Genomic DNA, 23,630 nt, shown 5'->3' with positions numbered 1-23,630 from the left:
ATGAGTAGACCATGAGTGGTTTGTTTGTCCATGACAGATAATAATTGTTTGTGTGGTATTGGCTTAAGCACATTTTGTCAAAACTTATGACTTTGATGAACATTTTATGACCAGTTAATATAGAAAACCAACCAATTCCAGTTTTCAACACTTTATGAATGTCTAATGACTGTAAATGTAAATGTTTTGAAATGAGAAATACTCAAACCTTTGGAAAGTCACATGGAAAATGGCAATGGCTGTGACGTGCAGGTAGTGATAATTGTCTTGAGCATTTACAATACTCAGATTGTGCTGGAGTTGTGTTTAAATCATTGTTTACATATGGCTACATTTCATTCAGTTTTCACATGCATTTGATTTATGAATAGTCTGACTGGCTTTACAAGAGTCTGTTTAATCTACACTATGTCTTTACTTTGGGCATTCAGAAACAAAGCTTCCAACTGCAATAGTGTGTATGATGATTATATTAGCTGTGTGCTGAAAACGTGGAGGCGTGGTAGTGTTCTGAGCTGTTTATACTTGAGTACGCCTTTTTTAAAGAAAAATCTGTTATGAATCAAAAAAACTTCAATGGTTTAGAAATGGTTCTATCACAGATGAGATGTGAAGCAAGTCCACGAAATTTCACAATGAGTTTGATAAAGTGTGCAGATGATGACAGTTCATGTGTGACAGCAGGTGAACCGCTGACCTTTAACTGCTGGATCATGATCATAAACGAATAAAAGAATGGACTCTGACTGCTAAAAGTGCTCATCTGCATTTCTTAATGCTTCAGCGCATAACTGCTGACCTCAGCAGCTTCAGAAATGCAATATCATGACACTGTCAGCATCATGAGACCAGAGGTTTCCTCCAGCAAACAGTCAGATACACTTACCTATAAAGAATATATAACACATCCCAACAAAATGGCTTAGAAAATGTAAGTGAGTGATGAAATGGGGTGAGCTGTGGGACACAAGGGAGTAGGCACAATAAATGATAAACAATAAAGAGCCCAGAACGGATCCCTGTGGGACACCTGTCATGATATCAGATGACTTAAATTGAAACTGGCTTAGTTGTTCAGACCAAGTATGACGTGAGAGATATGAGGAAGGAACTACCGACAATTCCTATGGACTGCAAAATATCTATTAAGATTTTATGTGGAATGCCAATAAATCAAGAAAAATGGATACAGAAAAAAGTCCAGAGTCCAGCTATTACCAATAAGTAATTTAAAATCTTAACCAGGGCATTCTCTATATAACGACGGGAAAGAAAACTATTCATTAGTTTTCATTCATTCATTGTGGACAGCAAAGTAAGACTTTCATTGCTCAGGGAAACTTGTTTTTCTCACTGTGTATTTGACAATACTCGCTTTGAATCCTTTGAATCCTTGAATATGAATGTAAATAGCATGCAATTAAGTGTCTGAAAAGTTCACACTTATAAACACGAACTTGTATATCCTTTTAGATCATAATAAGTTCAATAATCTGTCACCGATGGAGGATCCTTGTAACTGTCACCTTTGGGCTTTCTTAGTTGGGGGCACTTAATATTTGGTATTAAACTGGCAATATTATCACCTTGACTTGAAGTGCTGTTCTTAAAAAGTTAGTTATGGTGTGCTTCTTTTACACAAGGGAACAGAAAGCAACCAATAATAATCAGGAAAAGACACATGCAAGTTCTGAGCTTTAGATGACCACACAGGAGCACATCAGAGCTTGCATGCTAACAGACACGACTACTAGAGACTACATAAACAGAGAATACTTGAAGAAACCAGTTTGAGGTGTTAACCTGCTGTTAACCTGAAGTGACGTGTGCTGTTTGGAGCGAAGCAGCGATCGCTGTGAGGACTTCACAACAACACCCAAACCCAGTGAGGCCATGTGCCCTCCAAACTCGAGGAACATGCTTTTGTTTTGACTTGAACAGTTCAAGTGAGCTCTTCAGCCTCTGGCAGATGACAATGACACGCTGAGATGTGTGTTTATCCACTGCTAACCTCCTCGACCCAGAGAGAGCGGCAGGAAAACATCCACAGGATTCCCAATGAGAGAACGGCTCTCCACAGATAAACAACCTCTTTCCCTTTCAGTGCTGCCCATCATCCAGCCTCTGCAAAACACGTCTGGAGATACTACAATAACAGAGCCGATGTTTGTGTAGAGCACAGTCTGCAGCTATGCCCGTGCTTCTCACATCAAATTGACCTTTTATTTCAATAAACCTCACAGCATCAACTTCCATCCACGCAGAAGACCAGCGCGCAGATGAAGGAACCGCGCAGATACTCTGCTGATGTGGCTCATCCGAGGAAGGTTTGGTTCATTCACCATCATGGACATTTGAGGCAAATATCAGTCTGCTCCTCACACAAAGCACAATTTAACTTGAAGCTACAGTCACGTGAACTGCTGCTTTGATGCGTTCTGCAGAAGCTTGTAAGCTCCAGTCCCTGTCAGTGCAGTCTTTGCAGAAGAAAGTAAAGGCTAAAATGCACTATATGACTTTTAAAATCTGAACAGATGTTAGAACACTAGGTATCACAAATGTTCTGAAAACAACACATTCAAAATAGCAAACGCTTGATCTCTAACAACTGGATAGAATCCTTTTCTGTGAAATATGTCAATTAAAAACTGCAGACTGGCTCCAACTTTTGCTAACTATCTTCAACTCATCCAGATTCTTAATCGGAGCAAAAATCAGTACAAAAACTGTGTAGTGCAATCCAGCCTTAAACTAGTAGCTTGACTGGAGGAAGTGTTCTGGATTATGGGCTCGTATTTTAGGCAGAAGCAATGGTTTGAAGATAAATATGTTTTAAAGATAGATTTGATTCTTCCGAACACACAGCTTTTGTCTTCAGATGTTAACTGATGGACTGGAGTGCAGTGGATTACTTGTAGATTATTGTGATGTTTTTATCAGCTGTTTGGACTCTGATGGCACCCATTCACTGCAGAGACAATGATTCAATGCTACAGTTCTCTTAATCTGATGAAGAAACAAACTCATCTCCACCTGGGATGACGTGAGAATGAGCACATTTTCAGCAAATGCATAATTATTCCCTTAAGACAGGGGTGCCCTCCTGCAGAGTTTAGCACAAACTTGCTTCAACAAACCTGCCGGGAAGTTTCTAGCATGCCTAGTAAGCGCTTGATAAGCTGGTTCAGGGATGTTTGATTAAGGATGAAGCTAAACTCTGCAGGACACCGGCCCTCCAGGACCGAGTTTGGGCATCCCTGCTTTAAGACATAAGGGTTTGGAACAGCATGAGAGATGGTGAAGGTCCTCACATTTGGTTGAACTAAGCAGAACATTTCTATAATGAAGTTCCTGAGACGAAACTCTCATGTTGTTAAGGGTCTTTTCACACTGAATGCAAAAATGTTTGGTGCAATGACACTTTTGAGGCGAAACAATAGATCCCTTTGGGGCTATTTACACCAAGCACAATTATTTGTGGTGCAATTTTTAAAAAACCATTTGTCTAGACCCCCCCCCCCCCCCCCCCCCCCTCCGTTGCTCCAGGAGGAAACAGGCTGTCCAATTAGATCTGAGCTTAGATCACATGCCTGGAGCAGCTGCTGTTGCACGGCTAGACATCACAACCAGAAGTCATTACAAGCACTCGATGATGGTTCAGATTTGGTTTTAAGCTATTAATAATCACATACATTTTCAAGTGTGGCTTGATGCTAATTATACTATAACTTATGTTTTAAGATGTATTCTTGTAAGCATTATAGATCGTTTGTGTTTCTAATGTAGAACCAAACGATATTTATCTTAATTAAATGCTTTATAATGAGCAGTGGACGATGTTAACTCCATAAATGAGATACATAACTGAGGAAAAATGCATGGTTGGTCAGCGCCACCTAGCATACAGACGTGAATTAGCAGAAGGCAATCAATCGTTTCGCACTCGGAGGGAAAGCTCCGTTCGTCGGAGGTTCACCTTGCTTATTTGCTCTCAGTGTGAAACAGTGTTAAGGCAGAACAGAGAAATTCAGCACACTCACCAGATGAACGTAAGGCACAAAGTATCCGTACAGGGCTGCAGGGATCCCAAAGGCCCATATGCGGTATCCCAGAGACCTCCAGATGTGTACGTTGAACACCCTCTTGAGCGAGGGACAGCGGCCGCCTGACTTACTGCTGCTGACGGGTTTGGGCAGCAGGGGTTTGTAGGTGAGTCCTGCCAGCATGAGCAAGAACATGAAGATGCTCATCAGACGCAGCGTGTATGCGAGTCCCACGCTCTTCAGCAGGCCGGTCAGCATGTACGGGAGTGTGATGGTGAATACACTGCTGCCCGCCGTCACAATGCCATTCACCAGGCCCAGCCTCCGCTTGAAATAGTGACCCAGGATCACCAGACTCGGCTGATATGCAAAACTGCAGCCACAAGCAAAGACTATGCCGTAGGTGAAGTACAGTGGCCCGAGAGACCTGCAGAGAATAATAATGATGGGACTGTGTTAGCTTTGAATACTACTATTAATGCAATTCAAAGCACAATTGTGAAATTTCCCCAGGCAGTTTTTGTGCTATCAAAATTCTTCCTCTTCTCTCAGTTTAATGTTGACTGTGAATCAGTGATGCATAGATTGTTTCTGCTGAAGAGTGAACCACTGCAACTTTGTGATGCTTTCAAAACATTCATCTATTTCACTGCCCAATGGCTAATTTTCAGTTCAGTTCATGTTAGCTTTAAAGTCAGGAGTGTAAATGTATAATTGCTTTGTGTTCAGCTAAACTCCATTTAAAGCTACAGTAGTTATGCTCTCCAGTTAGGCAGGCTGCAACATGTTTTTAGTGCAGTGTATTTAAGTACAGGTATTTATTTATTAATCTTCAGTATTTAGAGAAACAATAAACAACAACTTGTCGTTGATCATCTCATACAGTCATACAAAGTGCATTAAGTAATCAGATTACTTTTTAAAGTATCCACTATCCAAGTCATTACTGTTGTATTAATTTCTTTACTTACAATAATAGTCAAATGCCTTCAGAAACATCTCCATCCACTGCTTACAGACAAAACCATTGCACCCTTTTGACAGCGAACATAACATCACGCTTATCCAGTTTTCAGTCTATTTGCTAAGCACTAGTAAGTAAACTCGGTAGTGAAGGATGGTCATTACCACCTAAATGAACTCCTTAGTAAGAAAAACAACAACAACAACAACTCTTTATCTAAAACCTGGGGGAATATAATGTACTTACTTGACGAAGGAACTGCCCAGAAGTCCCACGAATGCCACCGCTGCCCCTCCAACTGCTGTGATCCGGCAGCCCAACAGATCAGTGAACACACTGACGATCGGCGAGAAGAAGAAGATCATCCCCATCGAGAGCGAGCCGACCCATGCTGCACACACACACACACACCCAGACACACACACACACACACACACACACACACACACACACACACACACACACACACACCCAGACACACACACACACACACACAGACACACACAGACACACACACACACACAGACACACACACACACACACACACACACACACACACCCAGACACACACACACACACACACACACACACACACACACACACACACACACACACACACACACACACACACACACACCCAGACACACACACACACACACACACACACACACACACACACACACACACACACCCAGACACACACACACACACACACACACACACACACACACCCAGACACACACACACACACACACACACACACACAGACACACACACACAGACACACACAGACAGACACACGCACAGGCAGACACACACACACACACACACACACCCAGACACACACACACACACACACACACACACACACAGACACACACACACACACACACACACACACCCAGACACACACACACACACACACACACACACACAGACACACACACACACACACACACACACACACACACACACAGACACACACACACACACAGACACACACAGACAGACACACGCACAGGCAGACACACACACACACACACACACACACACACACCCAGACACACACACACACACACACACAGACAGACACAGACACACACACACAGACACAGACACACACACACACAGACACACACACACACACACACACAGACACACACACACACACACACACACACAGACACACACAGACCCAGACACACACACACACACACAGACACACACACACACACACACACACACCCAGACACACACACACACACACACACAGACACACACACACACACACACACACAGACACACAGACACAAGCCATTAGATACATTTAAATGTGTGTGATAAACAATTATATAATGCTGTTTTAAAGATACTGCAACGAGTTAAGAGTTACACCTTCTTTCTTTGTGTGAACATCTGGCCAGTGTTAAGCAAACCTTCCCACATGGTGACGCAGATATGTGTGGCGTGTCAGAATGAGCAGTTTCGGGGGGGGGGGGGGGGGGGGGGGGCGTGGACTCTTAAATTTGATAAAGAATATCTCTTTTGCAACTTTACAGATCTCCTTTATGCACCAAGAGCTTGTAACCCTCCACAGAGAAAGGAACAACTGAAATCGCATCATAAGACCGCTTTAATCTAACACACCACAGACTTACATTATATTTCTGTGGCATGACAAACACAGGTTCTACTACAGACCTGTTGTACAAAAGATAATTAAATGTCCTCCGTCAAGCTTTGAAATGTGTTAGCATGAAGAGGATCACGTGAGTTTGCAGTAAAATCATCCGTGTTTGAGTCGAACACGTGAGCCTGACATACGATACGATACTTCATGCTGCAGTTTCACAAAGGAAGTCAAAGTGATCATGTGATGGTCTGGGTTAGGAAGCCAGTCTCTCTCCGACAGAAACACACACGGCCATCTAACTTCCCTAAATGACACTCATGAAGACTTCCTATTCATTCTACTTTATTTCAACAAAACTAGAGTCTGTCTATGAAAAAGTTATTTTAGAGTAGAAATACATTATATTATTCACAATAAGACAAGCACCGGCTGTATTTGGCGTCACTGTCGGACACAGTGTGGTGCAGCTTCATCATATCAATATTACACAAAATCATGAAGAAATTAGTGAATCATAATGAGAAGGACAGAGGGTTTGAGACGTGTGACTGTCTCCAGCATCAGCGAGCAGGACCTGAGTGAAACCATGGCGTGTGTCCAGTCTGGAGAGAGTATCAGAGATGCTGGAAACACACTGTCAGCACAGCAAACACACACACTCCCACCGGGGTCAAACACACACGGCCTAACTGATCCTAATCTGATGTTCTGTTTACAGTTAAGCTGAAAATATTACTGAATATTAAACCCTAACTAAATGTCATCATGACGTCCAGACTGTACTGCTCTATAAACATTTTAAAGGAATATTCCAGTTTAAACACAAACAAATCTCTACTGACTTCTGTATCAGCTGAAGAAATTCAATTACTTTTAAATGAATTTTGATTAATTAAAAAAATGATGTGAATGACATACACTGCCGTTCAAAAGTTTGTGATCAGTAAGACTTGTAATTTAAAGAAGTCTCTTCAAGGCTGCATTTGTTTGAAAAAAAAAAAAACAGTAATCTCGCAAAATGTTATTACAATATAAAATAATGGTTTCTATGTGAATCTCTGTTAAATTGTAATTTATTTCTGTGATTAAAGCTGAATTTATCATCATGACTCCAGTATAAAGTGTCACATGATCTTCAGAAATCATGAAAATATGATGATTCATTATTAGAATTATCAGTGTTGTGCTGACAAATACTTTTTTGGAAACTGCGATACTTTTTTCTGGATTCTTTGATGAATAAAAAGTTCAAAAGAACAGCATTTATTCAAATTATAAATATTTTCTAACATAATAAATCTTTGCTATCACTTAACAATTTAACACATCCTTGCTGAATAAAAGTTTTAATTTCTTTCAAAAAAAAAAAAGAAAGAATAAAAATGTTTGAACTGTAGTGTATATTGTTGGAAAATATTTATATTTTAAATAAATGCTCTTCTTTTTTACTTTTTATTGATCAAAGATTCCTGAAAAAAGTATCACAGGTTCCAAAAAAACAAATAAAAATCTGAAGCAGCAGAACAGTTTCAGCTCTGATAATAAATCATCATATTATTCTGATTTCTGAAGATCACGTGACACTGAAAAAAACAAAAACAAATTAGCCAATCAGCATCGAGTGTTGACTTTCAGCGCTGAGGAGAGTTGAGAAAAGAAACCTCGTAGAGGAGGCTAGCCTCACTTCTGATATATAAACCAATCATCACAAGATTAGTTTGAACGTCTCCCGCTGCTGATAATGAACCAAGCACTTGTGATGAGTAGAGATAATGAATATCTGATCGCCAACAGATCTACCAAGCGGTCATTAAAACAGTATATATACACATTCAAAATAAAGGGAGAACACGCGTGAGCTGGATATATGCTAACGCTACAGCAGTCGGCTTAATTTACTAACACAACAGTGATAAACACAGTGATAACACCAGCGAAACGAGAAAACAAGAGAAAGCAGAACAACCCAGTGGGCTTTCACTGTCACTGAAATATACTGTAGTTAATATTTTTTATTAGACTGTATTTTTATATTTTCTGCTTACATGTTAATTTAGTTTGTTGTGTTTTTGCATATAGTTTTGTATAGTTTTTATTCATTTGAATTTGTGTCAGTTAAACTAAACTAAAGTGAGAAACCAGCTGAAGGAAACGAAGCCTTCGCTGTCTCCTCACACAGAGTTATGTCCTCCTGTTCCTGAAAACCAGCTTCCTGAGAGCCACAAATAAGCACCACACCACCAAACACTTGACTGTGTGACGTGAAGAGCGCACTGAGATCGATTCATTTCCTGTTTGAGTCTTGAGTGATCAGATCCATCAGAGACACACACCCAGGACGGAGAGCGGCCGATAAACTGATCATCTGCTGCTCTCTGAACATTACACATCTCCATAAAGATACACACACACATCTACTTTCTTGTCAAAGTATGAGATTTTTCTTGCATAACAGTGTGTTTACAGACAAAGCGCAATTCACAATAGACATAAACGCAGTAAATACAGTAGAATTATATATATATATATATATATCTCTCAGGCTCTGGATCAGACTCTCACAGTGCACCAGTGTCAGATTGACAAACACTGACATTAATGACCATAAAGCTGAAGATTACCACTCTTAATGATAAGATAGTGGATGTTATCATGAAGTCCACAGAGTGTCGATCTGTATTTATGCTGACAAACATGAGAGTTTACAGGACAAGGTTCTTCAGGGCTCTATCAAATCAGCCTTATTTCTCCCAAATTCCATTTAATATTTCCCCAAATTATTATTTTTCTATTTTTCTGGATTCCGTTCGAACTAAACCTTAATAATCAAAAAGCATTTCTAATCTAATTAATACAATTTTTCATAAAACACAAAATGAAAGACTTTATTAAAATATATAGCAGTAATACTTCCGTATGATCAGAAATGAGTCGTATTCTTTCAGAAATTCTGTGTCGGCTGTTTTCATGTTTCTGGATTCTGATTTAATTCAATCAAAGAAGGTGGTAATCAACTTAATCTACTGTATACAACTTAAAAAATGTAACTCATCTCTTAAAATGTAATCAAATGAAATTTTTACAATTTCTTTTACTTTATTAATTTTTGTTGGTAAAGTGCTGCACAAGAGAGGTTTACATTAAAACATGGACATAAAGTGTGGGATATTCTTTAAAATAATGTCTTATAATCGCAGTACTTTTGATTTAAACTCAGCTTTCAAGTTCAATCTCATTGTGAAGTTCAAAAAATGACAAAGAATACCCTTTTTGACACTTTAATTTGTCCATTTGAATGTTGAAATAGAGTTAAAAAGTCTTGACATCAGAGGTTTCACAGGCCTTACAGACAAATCTGTTGAAAATGTCACATTTATTTTTATTTATTTATTTATTTGAGCAGTAACCAATCTGCTCAAAAGGAGTGGGCCGGAGCGAAGAGCTTATAAGCGCCCACCCCCAGGTAATACAAAAAAATAAAATAGTAATAATAATAAATAAATAAATAATTAATACAACAAAAATTCTCATTTTACAATAGTACATAGTGCAAAAGCAAAACAACAACACAAGGAAACAATATCAACAAAAACAAAACAATTAATGGACTATATACACTCACAGTATCCTATGTTATGTTTTTGACTTGGTAACAGTCTGTTATATAGCATCTGTATTGATTGGAACTCAACAATGTCATAAAACTTCATAAACTTAGATTTTAAAAATAATGAGTTCGTGTGATCCAAAAACCCAGCTTTATGAATTAATCGGATAACTCTTTTTTGCATCTTTACTATAGGTTTTAATGTGCTTTTATAAGTACTACCCCATTCCACAGAACAATAATGTAAATGGAGCAAAATCTAAGAACAGTACAAAGTATGCAGAGCTTTGATGTTTAAAATATGCTTAACTTTTGCAATAACCGAAATATTTCTTGATATTTTTGTAACTAAATATTTAATATGAGAGTTCCAAGTAATTCTATCATCAATAATTACTCCAAGGAATGTAATTTCATGCACCCGCTCTATAACAACACCCTCTATCTGAATTGTTTCCTAAACATTGAAATTAGCGTTGCCAAATATCATCATTTTGCTTTTAAGTTCTAAAGTAACAATTTGACACGGTTGTTGTAAATAGTTTCCAGATGCATAAATATTTGCATCGTCTGCAAACAAAATGAATCTCAATATTTAAGATGTTTTACAAATATCATTTATATACATGTTAAACAATTTTGGGCCCAAAATGGAACCTTGAGGTAAACCACACACAATTTCTTGATAACATATAGACAATTCTACACAATTTATTTCTATTCAACAAAATGAACAGGACAGGGTGGACGATGACTTCATTTCCCAGAATTCCCTGCTCAAATTCTCTCTGAATTATACAGAGTCGGGTTCTGGAAGTACAAATCTCATTCATTTGTTTTCATAGGGTAATTATGGAACAACAACTTATAATTAGACTTTTTCCATTTGTTTGCATTACTTCTAATAAATGTTGTAAATATTCACACTTAACAGCAGTGTTAAACTACATTACCCATGATCCTGCAGAGAAATCTCCACCAATCACAGAATCGCCAAGAGAACACTTAGCTCCGCCCACTCCCATGAAGCTGCCAAACTACTTAAATGTTTGTATGTATAATAAGAATTTATTTGCAATAAATGTAAAACATATCATTTGTCCACATACACACAACATCATTCGCAATACTTCATGGGATTGCAGTTTTTCCCCTTAATAAAGCTGTTCAGTTCAAATCTTCCACTTTTCTCTTTTTGTCTGATTTCTTTGCTTCAAATCAAAGTTGGTAAAAGCTGGTTTAGTTCATGACTTTACCGAAGTGCTTGTGTGCGCTGTGTTTCAGCTTGTCCCACTTCCTACTGCCTCTCTGTTTGATCAGGTCACATGACTGGGTGGGTGGAAATGGTTTCTGTAGTTTCACCACAGAATGCGATCGCAGGAAGGATCCTCCTGCAGAAAACAGCCGCCAGATCAATCCTGACTCACTGCCAATAATGAAGGCAGAAGTGAGAGGAAACCACACAAGCACATCTGTTAGTGCTTACAGAAACATCCAGAGCCCGTATAAGTCGAGTTTGTGTAAGTGCTGCTCCTCTGAGAGCATGAAAGGACACTGTTGACTGACACATCTGCTTCATCCTTCACAGAGCTTGGGGATCCACAGCACGCCGCCTCGGGCTCTTCCTGAAGATCACAGAGACTTTATGGCATAAGCCAATCCTTCCATTGAGCATTTCCAGCTCTGAGTGCCGCTCATTATCCAGAAGCCTCACCGTGACTCTGCAGAATCCTCAGGAACATCTCTGGGGGATTGGTGCACGGCCGCACACAGCTGGCACACATTAGGTGTGAGTGCTGGAGGATCGGGATCTGCTGCACGTACTGTACAGCTCAGACAGCTTACTGTAGCGCACAGGACCAAGAAGAGGCACACAGATGATGTCCCAGTGTCCAGCGTCAGGACTTCAGACAGCTCACAGGAGCCACACGAGGAGCCGTGACTGCAGCGCTGTTCTCCTGTTGAGTATCAGAAGCCCTTTTGTGTTGGGGGTTTAAACTGACCCCCACTGATTTCTATGCAATTCACCAAAAATCAACACTATGGAAATAAAAATACTCATCTACAACCGGAAACTTCTAAAAATATATATAAATGAGATATTATGAACCCCTATTTAGATTTGTGTTTCGGGTCACTGCATATTTTTATGTTCAAAATTTGCTGCGCAGACAAAAACTAAGTTTTTATTTTCAAATGAACATCCGTGAACACTGAAGTGCAAATAACTTAGTATAAATAGTATCACACATTCAGTGTACTTAGTGTAAATAGCCTCTGCCTTTCTGTGGTGTTTGTTTCTCACACCCTTGTGAGGGTACACCGGGTCTCGCACACTTATTTATTTTCATGCTGTAACAGACTAGTATCTGAGATCCATAAAACAAACCAGTCATCTCACAGATTTTTGACTGTAAACTTTGAATCTTAAATTTATACTTTTATTTCTAAAGTTTGTATTCATTTCATACTGTAGTGTTTGACACAAGTTTTAGTTTTTTTATTTTTCTGTTTTACACAGGTTGATTTTTTGTGCAGCTTTTCCAAAATAGACCTAAACAATCAATCTGGGACCGTGACATTTCAAAAGGGACATTTGTGTATCTCATTTGCCCCAAGTTGAAGTCGCACATATTTGTACCTTTCGAAAAGGTTCTGTCCCAGTGACAGCTTTTGGACCTTTCTATATGTTAAATCTTCACATGCAAGGTCCTAAATGAGAAAAAGTGACAAAGTTTTAAGAAGAAATAAATAGTTTAACCAATGTTTCAAATCAAGTGAGGGTCAAATTGAGCTGAAACACATTATTAGGTTAAGAAGGTGTGGCAACACAGCTTTAGTGTCAGTCATAAAGCAGCTGGCTGTCTACAGAAGCTCCCCCAGCACCTGTATGGCTGAACTCTTTTAACTCTGGCTGTACCAGGGCCTTATCACCCCCCCGAGCAGCTGCCACTGGCCATGTCCACTTCCACATGACGCGCTGAACTTGTAGGGCGATGTTGCCATTCTGTAGAGTGCCAGCGATTGGTGCTCGTACAGGACGCTCCTCACTGTGTCCGTGTTTGCTTACCTGTTTATCTGCCAGGAACCTTCACCTAAAGCGTGTGTCAACACAGATCAAACACTCTGTTGACTATTAACTCACATGTGAGGCAGTGCACGTAACTCCACCTGCTTCACCGCGGACAGAACCAAGGCCAGGATCATGAATGAAGGAGTAACTGTTGACGAACTGGACACTGCACGTCCTGTTCGAAGTCTACCTCCATAAACACATTCAAAGAGAACAGCACAGAATAAAGCTGGGATGACAGACCTTTCTTCTTATGTGTCAATGAAAGACACCCTAGCAGAGGTTTGAGGATCCTTGGTATAAACCAGGTGTGTCTAACTCAAGAGTTTAAACACACCTGATCCAACGAATCAAGTCCTTCAGGCTTATCTGAAAACAACGTGGTATGTGTGTTGGAGCAGTGTTGAAACTAAACTCTGCAGAGCTTGACACCCCTGCCCTACAGGAATTACAACAACTGGTGTCACACATCACTGCTGCAGTGCACAACACACACACTGAAGAGAGCTGAGCCGGACGATGACATCACCGAATCATCAGGGCACTGACTTCAGCTGGAGAAATGACTCTCTGTTATCGTCCTCTTGCATCATTGACACACTATTTTCCTGTTTGACTCTTTAAAGCTGCTTTGACACAACCAGTATTGAATAAAGCACTATTCAAATACAGGAGACACCAGAGAGCTGTAGACCACTCATGAAAAATACCGCAAACTGATTACAACCATCGATTACAACCATCAGACATCAGTGAAGCCATTTAAGGGAAGTTGTGGCCTGGTGGTTAGAGAATCGGACTCCCAATCGAAGGGTTGTGGGTTCGAGTCCCGGGCCGGCAGGAATTGTGGGTGGGGGGAGTGCATGTACAGTTCTCTCTCCACCTTCAATACCACGACTTAGGTGCCCTTGAGCAAGGCATTGAACCCCCAACTGCTCCCCGGGCGCCGCAGCATAAATGATGAACACTGCTCTGGGTGTGTGCTCACAGTGTGTGTGTTCACTGCTCTGTGTGTGTACATTTCGGATGGGTTAAATGCAGAGCACAAATTCTGAGTATGGGTCACCATACTTGGCTGAATGTCACTTCACTTCACTTAATAACTACTGCAGTGGCAGGCAGTAAAGCAGAACCATGACACACAGATAATGCAGTGAACCAATCTGTGCACTTTCTATTGCTTTAAGACTTTACTCTTGTTTTGAAGTGTGTGTGTGGGAACGTACAGAACAGAAATGAACGGCTGTGTCAATCATGAGCTTGTTCAGATTCGCCATCTGACGGTGATCTCAAATACCGTCATTATTCAGTCTAAAAATCTGAATTTATTTAGAAAAAATCAAGTCTGTATTCGAAATGCATATAAAATGTAGTTATATAAAAATCCATTTGCATCACTGTTTTAACTTAACTAACGAAAATTGTGATGCATATTTGTCAGTCATACATAAACAAAGCTGATTGTTTTTTATTGACTAGTTGCATCTAATTTTTAATTTAAACAATCATATTTTAAAATGCATTAAATTGCTTAGAATCAGAAAAATTCTTAAAACAGTTAAATGTTTTTTGATTAAAAAAAAGGATGAACACGGTTAACATGGCTAGCTGGGGAAAAAAAGCAATATTCAGTTGGCTAAAATGCATTTATTGATGATAAATGAATATATAAAGCTGGTTTAATTTTGTATTTGACACACATTCAGTTTAAAAGTAATATTGCAGAAATCTGACCTGTGTCATTGATGCATCACATGAAATGTATCAGTTTGTGTTAAAATTATGTTAAAGTTACGACCATTTTATATGAAACACGTAAACCTATTAGTGCTAATAAAAGATGGGTTGTAGTGGGCTGTATTTCTTCTGCTGTGTGTGTTTGTGTGTGTGTCTCGTACTCTCAGCTGTTGTGTGTTTAGCTGTCATAAATGAGTTGTGTTGAAGCTTTTCTTGACAAAGTGCTTTGGAAACATTGGGTCACTGAGACACGTTTGACCGAGACTTCAAATGAATCGAGCCGATATCAGTCTGTTGGGAAACATTTCCTTTGGCAGGTTTCCATTTCTAAGAATGATGAAGAGCAACTGAACAGCCCAATGACAGTGCAGTGTCCTGTTGGCTCTTATCTCAGCTCTCAACCTCACCAACATGAACATGACTGCACTGATAACAGCGTCTGACGTCTGTGGTTCATACAGCCCCGTTCACACAACACAGTGGAGTGTCTGAACAAATAACCCATGTCAGTCCTGATTCCTCTTCTCATGAATGCGTCACCATCATGACTGATGAAGCACATTTTTAGACTGAATAACACCATCCTCAGAATGAGAATGAGCTCATGTTTTGAGTTAAAAACACAAGTGCACTGCACAAAGCAATGACTGCTCATACTGATAAGCTACTTCATGAGAAAAACAAGCACTTGCAATAAGCATGACAACTAACTAATAATTACTATTCACAGTTAACAAGTCTAATTTCCAGCTGAAAGATAATTGACATTGCTTACAGAAAATAATGCTTAATGTATTTGACACCTGAACTTTGGCATCACAAGATGATCCAACTTTTAAAAATAGGACTTCTCACTGAAAAATGACAATAAACATAAAAAGCAAGAACTTTCATTCCTTTTTCATACTCAGAAGCACTGTTGGGGAAAGTCACATTTAAAAGTAATGCATTACAATATTGAGTTACACCATAAAAAAGTAACTGTGTAAAGTGTAAAGTAATGCTTTTTGTTACTTTTGCGTTACTTTTTGTCACCTGGGCTGCGCTTGCTTATTTGATTTTTTAATAATAAAACCCCCAAAAGTTAGTCTGAACTAATGTCTTAGAATTACTGCAGTTATTATGATGCAAACTTGACAATATTTTTTAGAGAATGAACATATAAAATGGTCTGATTTATCTTATTCATCAGAAATCGAGTGATATGGATGGCATATGAGTCCATCACATCCAGCACACGTCTGAATGATCGAGATGAATTATTATTTGCAGATGTACTAGAACAAATCATCATGTTTGAGCACCAAACACTGTCAGACTGCTAGCAGATGAATAGCTAATTAGTCTTGGTTTACCTGAGCGTCACACATTTCCTCGGATCAACTACATCAAGTACATCCTGCAGTTACTGTATAATTCAAAGTGTCTGTGAGACAGAAATGAGGTTAATGGAGCAAGCAGACGCACAGTCACATGGTACACATCATTACACACATCATCTGTAGGAGAAATCTCACCACACGCTTCTCACAGGAACTTTAACTCACATTTCCCAGTGCAATGTGCTTTCCACACTGAGCGCAACAAAGCAGAACGAATATCGGACGTGATGACTCGCTGGAATAAGACAATAGATTTCTGTGGATGCTTCCACATACAGGTGCTGGTCATATAATTAGAATATCATCAAAAAGTTGATTTATTTCACTAAATCCATTCAAAAAGTGAAACTTGTATATTATATTCATTCATTACACACAGACTGATATACTGTATTTCAAATGTTGAAATAAATGTTTATTTCTTTTAATTTTGATAATTAAAACTGACAACTAAGGAAAACCCCAAATTCAGTATCTCAGAAAATTAGAATATAACTTAAGGCCAATACAAAGAAAGGGTTTTTAGAAATCTTGGCCAACTGAAAAGTATGAACTATGAGAAGAGAGTGGATGCTGAGTTCTTGTTATCATTGGTATTTGAAAACAGATTTATTCTCACATGTTCTTTATACAGAATTTCATTCTATTAATAATTAATTCTATGAAGTGTCCACTGAATTATGTGCTCTGTAGAGCACTGTCCGTTTTCTTCCACGTGCGTGAGTCAGAGCGCATTCACTCTTTTTCTACACATGAAATATGAAAGCAAATAGACATATGATTTTGACAATATATTTTCTGTATGTGTTTTGTATGCAGCTCATGGTATTTTTATAGTAATAAAGAATATTTATGACAAATATTAGCAGTGTAGCGTTGTTAAACATACAAAGAGTGCATGTGTCTGCCTATTAATCATATAAAATCAACTATAGATCACATCTGGAATTTATTACAAGCTGTTGAAAAACCCATGACATAGTAATTGTAGCTCCACCCATTGTTGACAGCTGCACCCTATTCTGACTCCAATTAAGGGCCTTTAAAAAGGGTTGCTTTAGAGCAGCAATCAGTTCACTCCTTGTTGACTGCTCTGGATTCTTTCATATGGTGTTGTGGCTGTGTACAGATGTAAGTTTATTGTTTGTTTTGTATGGTTTGGATTTTGTTTGTAATTCCTTTGATTGTTTATCTTTATTTGTTTATCTTGTTTAAGTTCAGAAACCAGTCTGATACACCTGTGGAAAGAATGATGTACTGGCATTGGTGAAATAAACATGCAAATGGATGTTGTCTCAAGGTGTTTTAACTGACATCCCATTGTGTTGCTCCCCCTACGAATAAGCAGTATCCTAAGAGTCTTTTACATGGTCCTTCGAGCCGGAAATGAGCATTCCAATGGACCAAGAGCAACATACTAACCAATGCCATGTACCACCTCGGCGAGAGTCTTCAAGACAGACCAAGCCTCCAGTCTATCTTGAGGACTATGAGACTACCTTACTGCCCTCGAAGCCTCCTCGGGCCAGTCAGTCAGTTTCCTCAGCCCCAGTCCAAAGCAGTATTGAATATGCCAGAGAGAGTCATTCTGAACCTTGTGACCCTGTCTTACTGGAAATGAAGCAGTTAAAGGAGTTCGTAATGGAATTAGGCCGAAGTGTGAAGCAGATAAATTCCAAAGTGAATCGGATGTGTTCTTCAGGAAGTTCTTGGTCATCTGAAGAAGGTAGCAAAGATTTATCTGCACCGCCCTTACCTGATAAGGATTCTCTTGTTCCTTGTACGGTGACTGATTCCGCTACAGCATTAGCTCAAGAACTTCGAGTTCATCTACAGGAACAACATCATGGGAAAGTTGGTTCCGAGTTAAAGTCACCGCCATGTATGCGTAGAGCGTCCTCTCTTCCTCCACCTTCTTCTATGGTGTTGACTCCTCAATCCCATTTGGCTCCTGATTTGAATGTTTCACACGTAAATCAAGTCCCTACTGATGTGAATGTTGTTAGCCATCCAGTGTCAAGGCAATTACTTACAGATCGGAGCCCTTATGCTCCTCATTTGTCTACTTTGATGGGAAGTTCACAGCATCCGGCAAGTCATTTCATGGCCCCTGATTTGTATGCTCTAAACCCTTGGGTTGATGCGTATCATCAGTTATCAGGACCGTCTCATGCAGTGGACTTGACCTCACTAGACCTGCAGTGCAGCCACCAATCCCTCCTTGGGCTATGAATCCACCATTGTTTGGGCCAGTTTATCCTGGTTTTTGGCCACCAGTACCAGGTCCTTTGTATCCAAGCCATTTGTCAGTTCCTATGAATGCTGTTCATCAAGAAGCACAAGATTCCCAGGGTTTTATGTCATCTCAGTATCCACCATTTTCACAGCAGGCTTTGCATAATTCGGTGGTTAGATCTGAACCTCCTATTAGTCAATTACCTGTTTCTTCTACATATCTGGCCTCTGGCACGATTACACCATCTGTACCCATTACAGCTCAAAGTGGAAATATGACCAATTGTGTCCAGCAGGGGAATCAAGATGTTCAGTCTTCACTACCATTAGCTATGCCCAGTTTACCTTCACCTCTTCTTGTGAGACCTATTGTGCAACAACAAAATAACGAGATCCAAGAGAATAATCCTATACCTTGTGTCTCTCAGTCTTCAGTCCAACAGCCTGTTTCAAGAGCCCAAGTAAGCTATCTTTCAAGATCTTCTCGAATTGAAGGTCCTTAATTTCCATATCTTTATAAGGAGGATCCTAAACAATTCATAATGTTAAAGATGGCTCTGGAGAATTTACTACCCCCAGATGAGACTGAGCAGTACAAATACCATATTCTCCTCGACCATTTAAAATTAGAATCAGCACAAAACTTAGTTTTGGCTTATTCTAAACATCCTCTGCCACTCAGGGCAGCGTGGTCAGCCCTCCAGCAGAAATATGGTCAGCCACATCAATTAGTTTTGAGAGAAATTGCTGAGATTATGGGCCTCCCAACCATTAAAACTGGTGATTCGCAAGCTTTCAGTAGCTTAGCAGTTTGTATTCGTGCCTTGGTGGGGATGTTACAGTCTTGGGGTGAAGGTGAAGGAGCAGCAGAGTTGGCCTGTGCTTCTCATGTACAGAAACTACTGAGTAAACTCCCCCCTGAACAAGTTGCTAATTACATCCGGCATAGTAGAGCCACTCGACCAGGAGAACCCAATAACTTGGTGAATTTCTCTTCATGGCTGCAAGAGGAAGCAGACTGTCAAGCAATAGTAGGACAAGTCAGTGTTGTCCGGCCGAAATCTAATGACCATTACCAGATGGGGAGGAAACTAAGGCAGTATCCACCAACTACAAATATTCTTCATGGAGTAAGTGGTGTTCCAGTAGAAAAGATCAGTGATTCTTTTAGTCCCGTCCAAAATTCCAGTTTTGAGGGAAAGGCGTTGCTGAGGTTCCCATGTCCATTCTGTAAAAGTGATGATCATCACCTTAGTAGATGCCAAGCTTTTAGCCTGCTTGATCTGGAGAATATGAGAAAATGGATTAAAGAGCATCATTGCTGTTGGAGATGTGGTAGGGCTCATCAGGCCTCTCGGTGTGACCTAAAGAAAGGCTGTCCGAAATGTAAAGGTAAACACCTGGGAATTCTACATGAGGTGAATCAGAAGAAGCCAGACTCTGGTGTTTTCCTGCTTAGTCGCCCAAGCTGTTCCCCAAGAGTTGTACTGAAAGTAGTTAAAGTCCTCCTGAGCCATAATGGTAGATGTATGGAGACTTATGCCATCTTAGATGACGGTTCTGAAAGGACAATGCTTCTACCTCTAGCAGCACAGCAACTTTGATTGAAGGGCACAGCTGAATCATTGGTGCTAAGAACTGTGCGTCAAGACACAGAGGTCCTAAGAGGAGCCAGTGTAAGCTTTACAATTTCTCCAGCAAATTCTCATAAGAAATATCAGATCCAAGGGGCTTTCACTGCACAGGGATTGGGCCTTCCTGAGCAATCCTATCCCATTTCTAGCCTTTTAAAACGATTCAACCATCTAAAGGGAGTTCCACTGGAAACATTTAATAAAGTCCAGCCTATGCTTTTGATTGGTGCTGATCATCCGTATCTTCTAGCTCCAGTGGAGAAGGTTCGTCTTAGCCCTCATGGGGGACCAGCCGCAGTTCATACCAGATTGGGATGGGCTCTTCAAAGTCCAGTATCGTCAGCTCAATCAAATGAGACTGAAACCCAGTGTCTGTTTCTTTCTGGAGTTTCCATCACCTCTCAACTCCAACAGGATGTAGAGCGGTTATGGCAAGTGGATGTGTTCCCCTATAAGAGTGAGAAAACAATTATACGGTCCAAACAAGACCAGTATGCCCTAGATTGTCTTAACCGGTTGACGACAAGAGAGACTGTGAATGGTGTCTCTAAATATGCCACTTCTCTACTTCGCTCAAAGCATGCACCCTTGTTCAATGCTCCTAAAGTGGCAGTTATGTCATCCCTCCGATGGACAGAGTGCCAACTGACACGAAATCCAGAGCAGGCCCTTGTCTATGAAGGAGAGATTCAGAAACTGGTTGATTCTGGTTATGCGAGAAAGTTGAGTCATGAAGAAGCCTTTCAAAGTAGTGAGTCCTGGTTTGTACCTCACCATCTCGTAAAGCATAATGGAAAGAATTGATTAGTGTTTAACTGTTCCTATATGTATAAAGGAGAATCACTGAATGCTCACCTACTGCCTGGTCCGACATTAGGGTCATCCTTATTAGGTGTACTCCTTCGTTTTAGGGAACGTCCTGTGGCCATTAGTGGTGATATTAAGTCCATGTTTCATCAAGTTTGTCTGTTGCCTTCTGATAAACCTCTCCTGCGTTTTCTGTGGCGAAGCATGAGACGGGATAAGCCAGCTGATGTTTATTAATGGCAAGTTTTGCCATTTGGAAGTACCTGTAGCCCTTGCTGTGCGGTTTATGCTTTGCAAAAGCATGTAAGAGCTCTACCAGAGGACTGTGAAGATGTTAGGGAGTCTATCACCAAGGCTTTTTATGTTGATAACTGTCTACAAAGTGTTATGGACATCCCCACAGCAAAGGAGTTGGTTGGGAAGTTACGGACCCATTTGAGAGATGGAGGCTTTCAATTTCGACAGTGGGCAAGTAATGTTTCAGAGGTGGTGGAGGATCTGCCCAGCGACGCAAAGTCCGCCCACACTGAACTTTTGTTAAGTCAAGACTGTTCAGATCCTAGTGAAGGCATGCTGGGATTAATTTGGCACTGTGCCAGAGATACCCTCGGTTACAAACATCGTCCTGTTGCTTATGATTCTCTTACCTTGCGCAATGTTTATAGGGTCCTTCCAAGTCAATATGACCCTATAGGGTTCCTTCTACCTTTTACCACTAGAGCCAAAGTCCTGCTTCAACAAATGTGGAGTAAAGGAAGACAATGGGATGATCCTGCACTACCTGAAGGTATTAAGAAGGCCTGGGTAGCATGGGAGAGTGAACTTCCTGCTGTCACATCCATTGAACTACCAAGAACGTATGGTCCTGTTGATCTTGATGGAAATTCCCTTAGGAGGGAGTTGCACGTATTTTGTGACGCCTCAGAATTGGCTTATGGGTCAGTGGCCTACTTAAGGACTGTCAATCAGGAGAGTGAAGTTCTAGTCTCCTTTGTGATGGCCCGATCCAGAGTTGCACCTCGTAAGTCAATTTCTATACCTCGTCTAGAATTGTGTGCTGCCCTCACCGGGGTTCAATTGGCAAATCTGTTGCAGAGGGAACTTGATCTGCTCATTCAACAAACAATACTGTGGTCTGATTCAATGACAGTACTCAACTGGATTCGTTCTGAGACTTGCCGCTATAAAGTATTTGTTGCAAATCGTATTACTGAAATCTTAGAGTACTCTGCTCCTAATCAATGGCGTTATGTTAATACCACTAGCAATCCAGCTGATGATATCACTAGGGGCAAGAATCTGACTGATCTAACCAAACCTAATCATTGGACTCGAGGCCCTTCTTTCCTTTTATTCTGACCCTGATCAGTGGCCAAAATTCCCTGGTATGATTGGAGACTCTGATGCTACAGAGTTAAGGAAGACTCTGTTCTGTGGCCTGACTGATGTTGAAGATAACCTTGTGAATCTTGATGTTCAGCAATACAAGTCGTGGAATGAGCTTGTTGAAGCTGTGGCAGTTAACTCTTTGCTGGACAAGGCTCAGATTGAACTTCTCCTGTTGCGACAGGCTCAGAGGAAAGACTTTGCAGAGGAGTATGGTGCATTGCGAATTGGAAAAAGTGTTCCATCTAGTAGTCGATTGTACAATCTTGCACCTGAGTTCGATCCCATTGTTGAAGTTATTAGAGTAGGAGGGCGACTTCGACATAGTCAAGAATTGGCTTTTGATACCATTCATCCAATTATTCTTGATTCAAGAAACTCTATTGTTCAACTTTTGATTGCAGATGTAGATGCCAAATTGGGTCATCCTGGAGTAGATAGAGTTTATGCTCATCTTAGGCGCTACTACTGGATTTTAAAAGGTAGACAAGCTGTGAAGAAATATCAAAGAAAGTGTCTGGAGTGTGCCAAATGGAAAGGAAAACCAATAGTTCCTAGGATGGCTGATCTTCCTCCATCTAAGCTCAATCTGTTCAAACCTCCCTTCTGGTCCACAGGAATCGACTGTTTTGGGCCATTTGTGATCAAGTCTGGTCGTAAGACTGAGAAGCGATGGGGTATACTTTTCAAATGTCAGACCACTAGATGTGTTCATTTAGAACTTCTGACTAGTCTTGATAGTTTTTTAATGGCACTCCGCCGTTTTGTAGCTCGAAGAGGACAACCTTATGAAGTGATTTTTGATCAAGGAACTAATTTTCATGGGGGTGAAAGTGAACTGAAAAGTGCCTTTGACCAATTAAGCCCAGTCTTGCAAGAAAAGCTGTCTAATCATCAGATTAAATTCACCTATAATCCCCCTTACACTATTTATATTTATATACACTACACTTTTTATCCAACACACATACTTAGCGTACACTTAAATCTTTTGCACATAATATACATGTACATACATGGAACACAATACACTACTTATATTTATATTTATATACACTTATTTATCCAACACACATACTTAGCGTACAGTTAAAACTTTTCCACATAATATACATGTACATACATAAAT

The 23,630-nt window shown here is 40.2% G+C and overlaps 1 protein-coding gene across 1 annotated transcript in view; it reads right to left on the bottom strand.

Moving 5' to 3' along the window:
• LOC132092818 (monocarboxylate transporter 10-like) overlaps positions 1-23,630 on the bottom strand; it is a 44,321-nt gene that overhangs the window by 11,786 nt on the left and 8,905 nt on the right. The window contains exons 2-3 of the mRNA XM_059499242.1: positions 5,254-5,398; positions 4,041-4,470 (exon numbers count right to left, since the gene is read on the bottom strand). Of these exons, the coding sequence (XP_059355225.1) occupies positions 4,041-4,470; positions 5,254-5,398 (575 nt within the window). The remainder of the gene's footprint in view (positions 1-4,040; positions 4,471-5,253; positions 5,399-23,630) is intronic.

This window comes from Carassius carassius, chromosome 18, assembly GCF_963082965.1.
Source record: "Carassius carassius chromosome 18, fCarCar2.1, whole genome shotgun sequence".
NCBI classification, from domain to species: Eukaryota; Metazoa; Chordata; class Actinopteri; order Cypriniformes; family Cyprinidae; genus Carassius; species Carassius carassius.
Note: the sequence above shows the minus strand (reverse complement) of the source record. Positions and strands in the feature narration are given on the sequence as shown.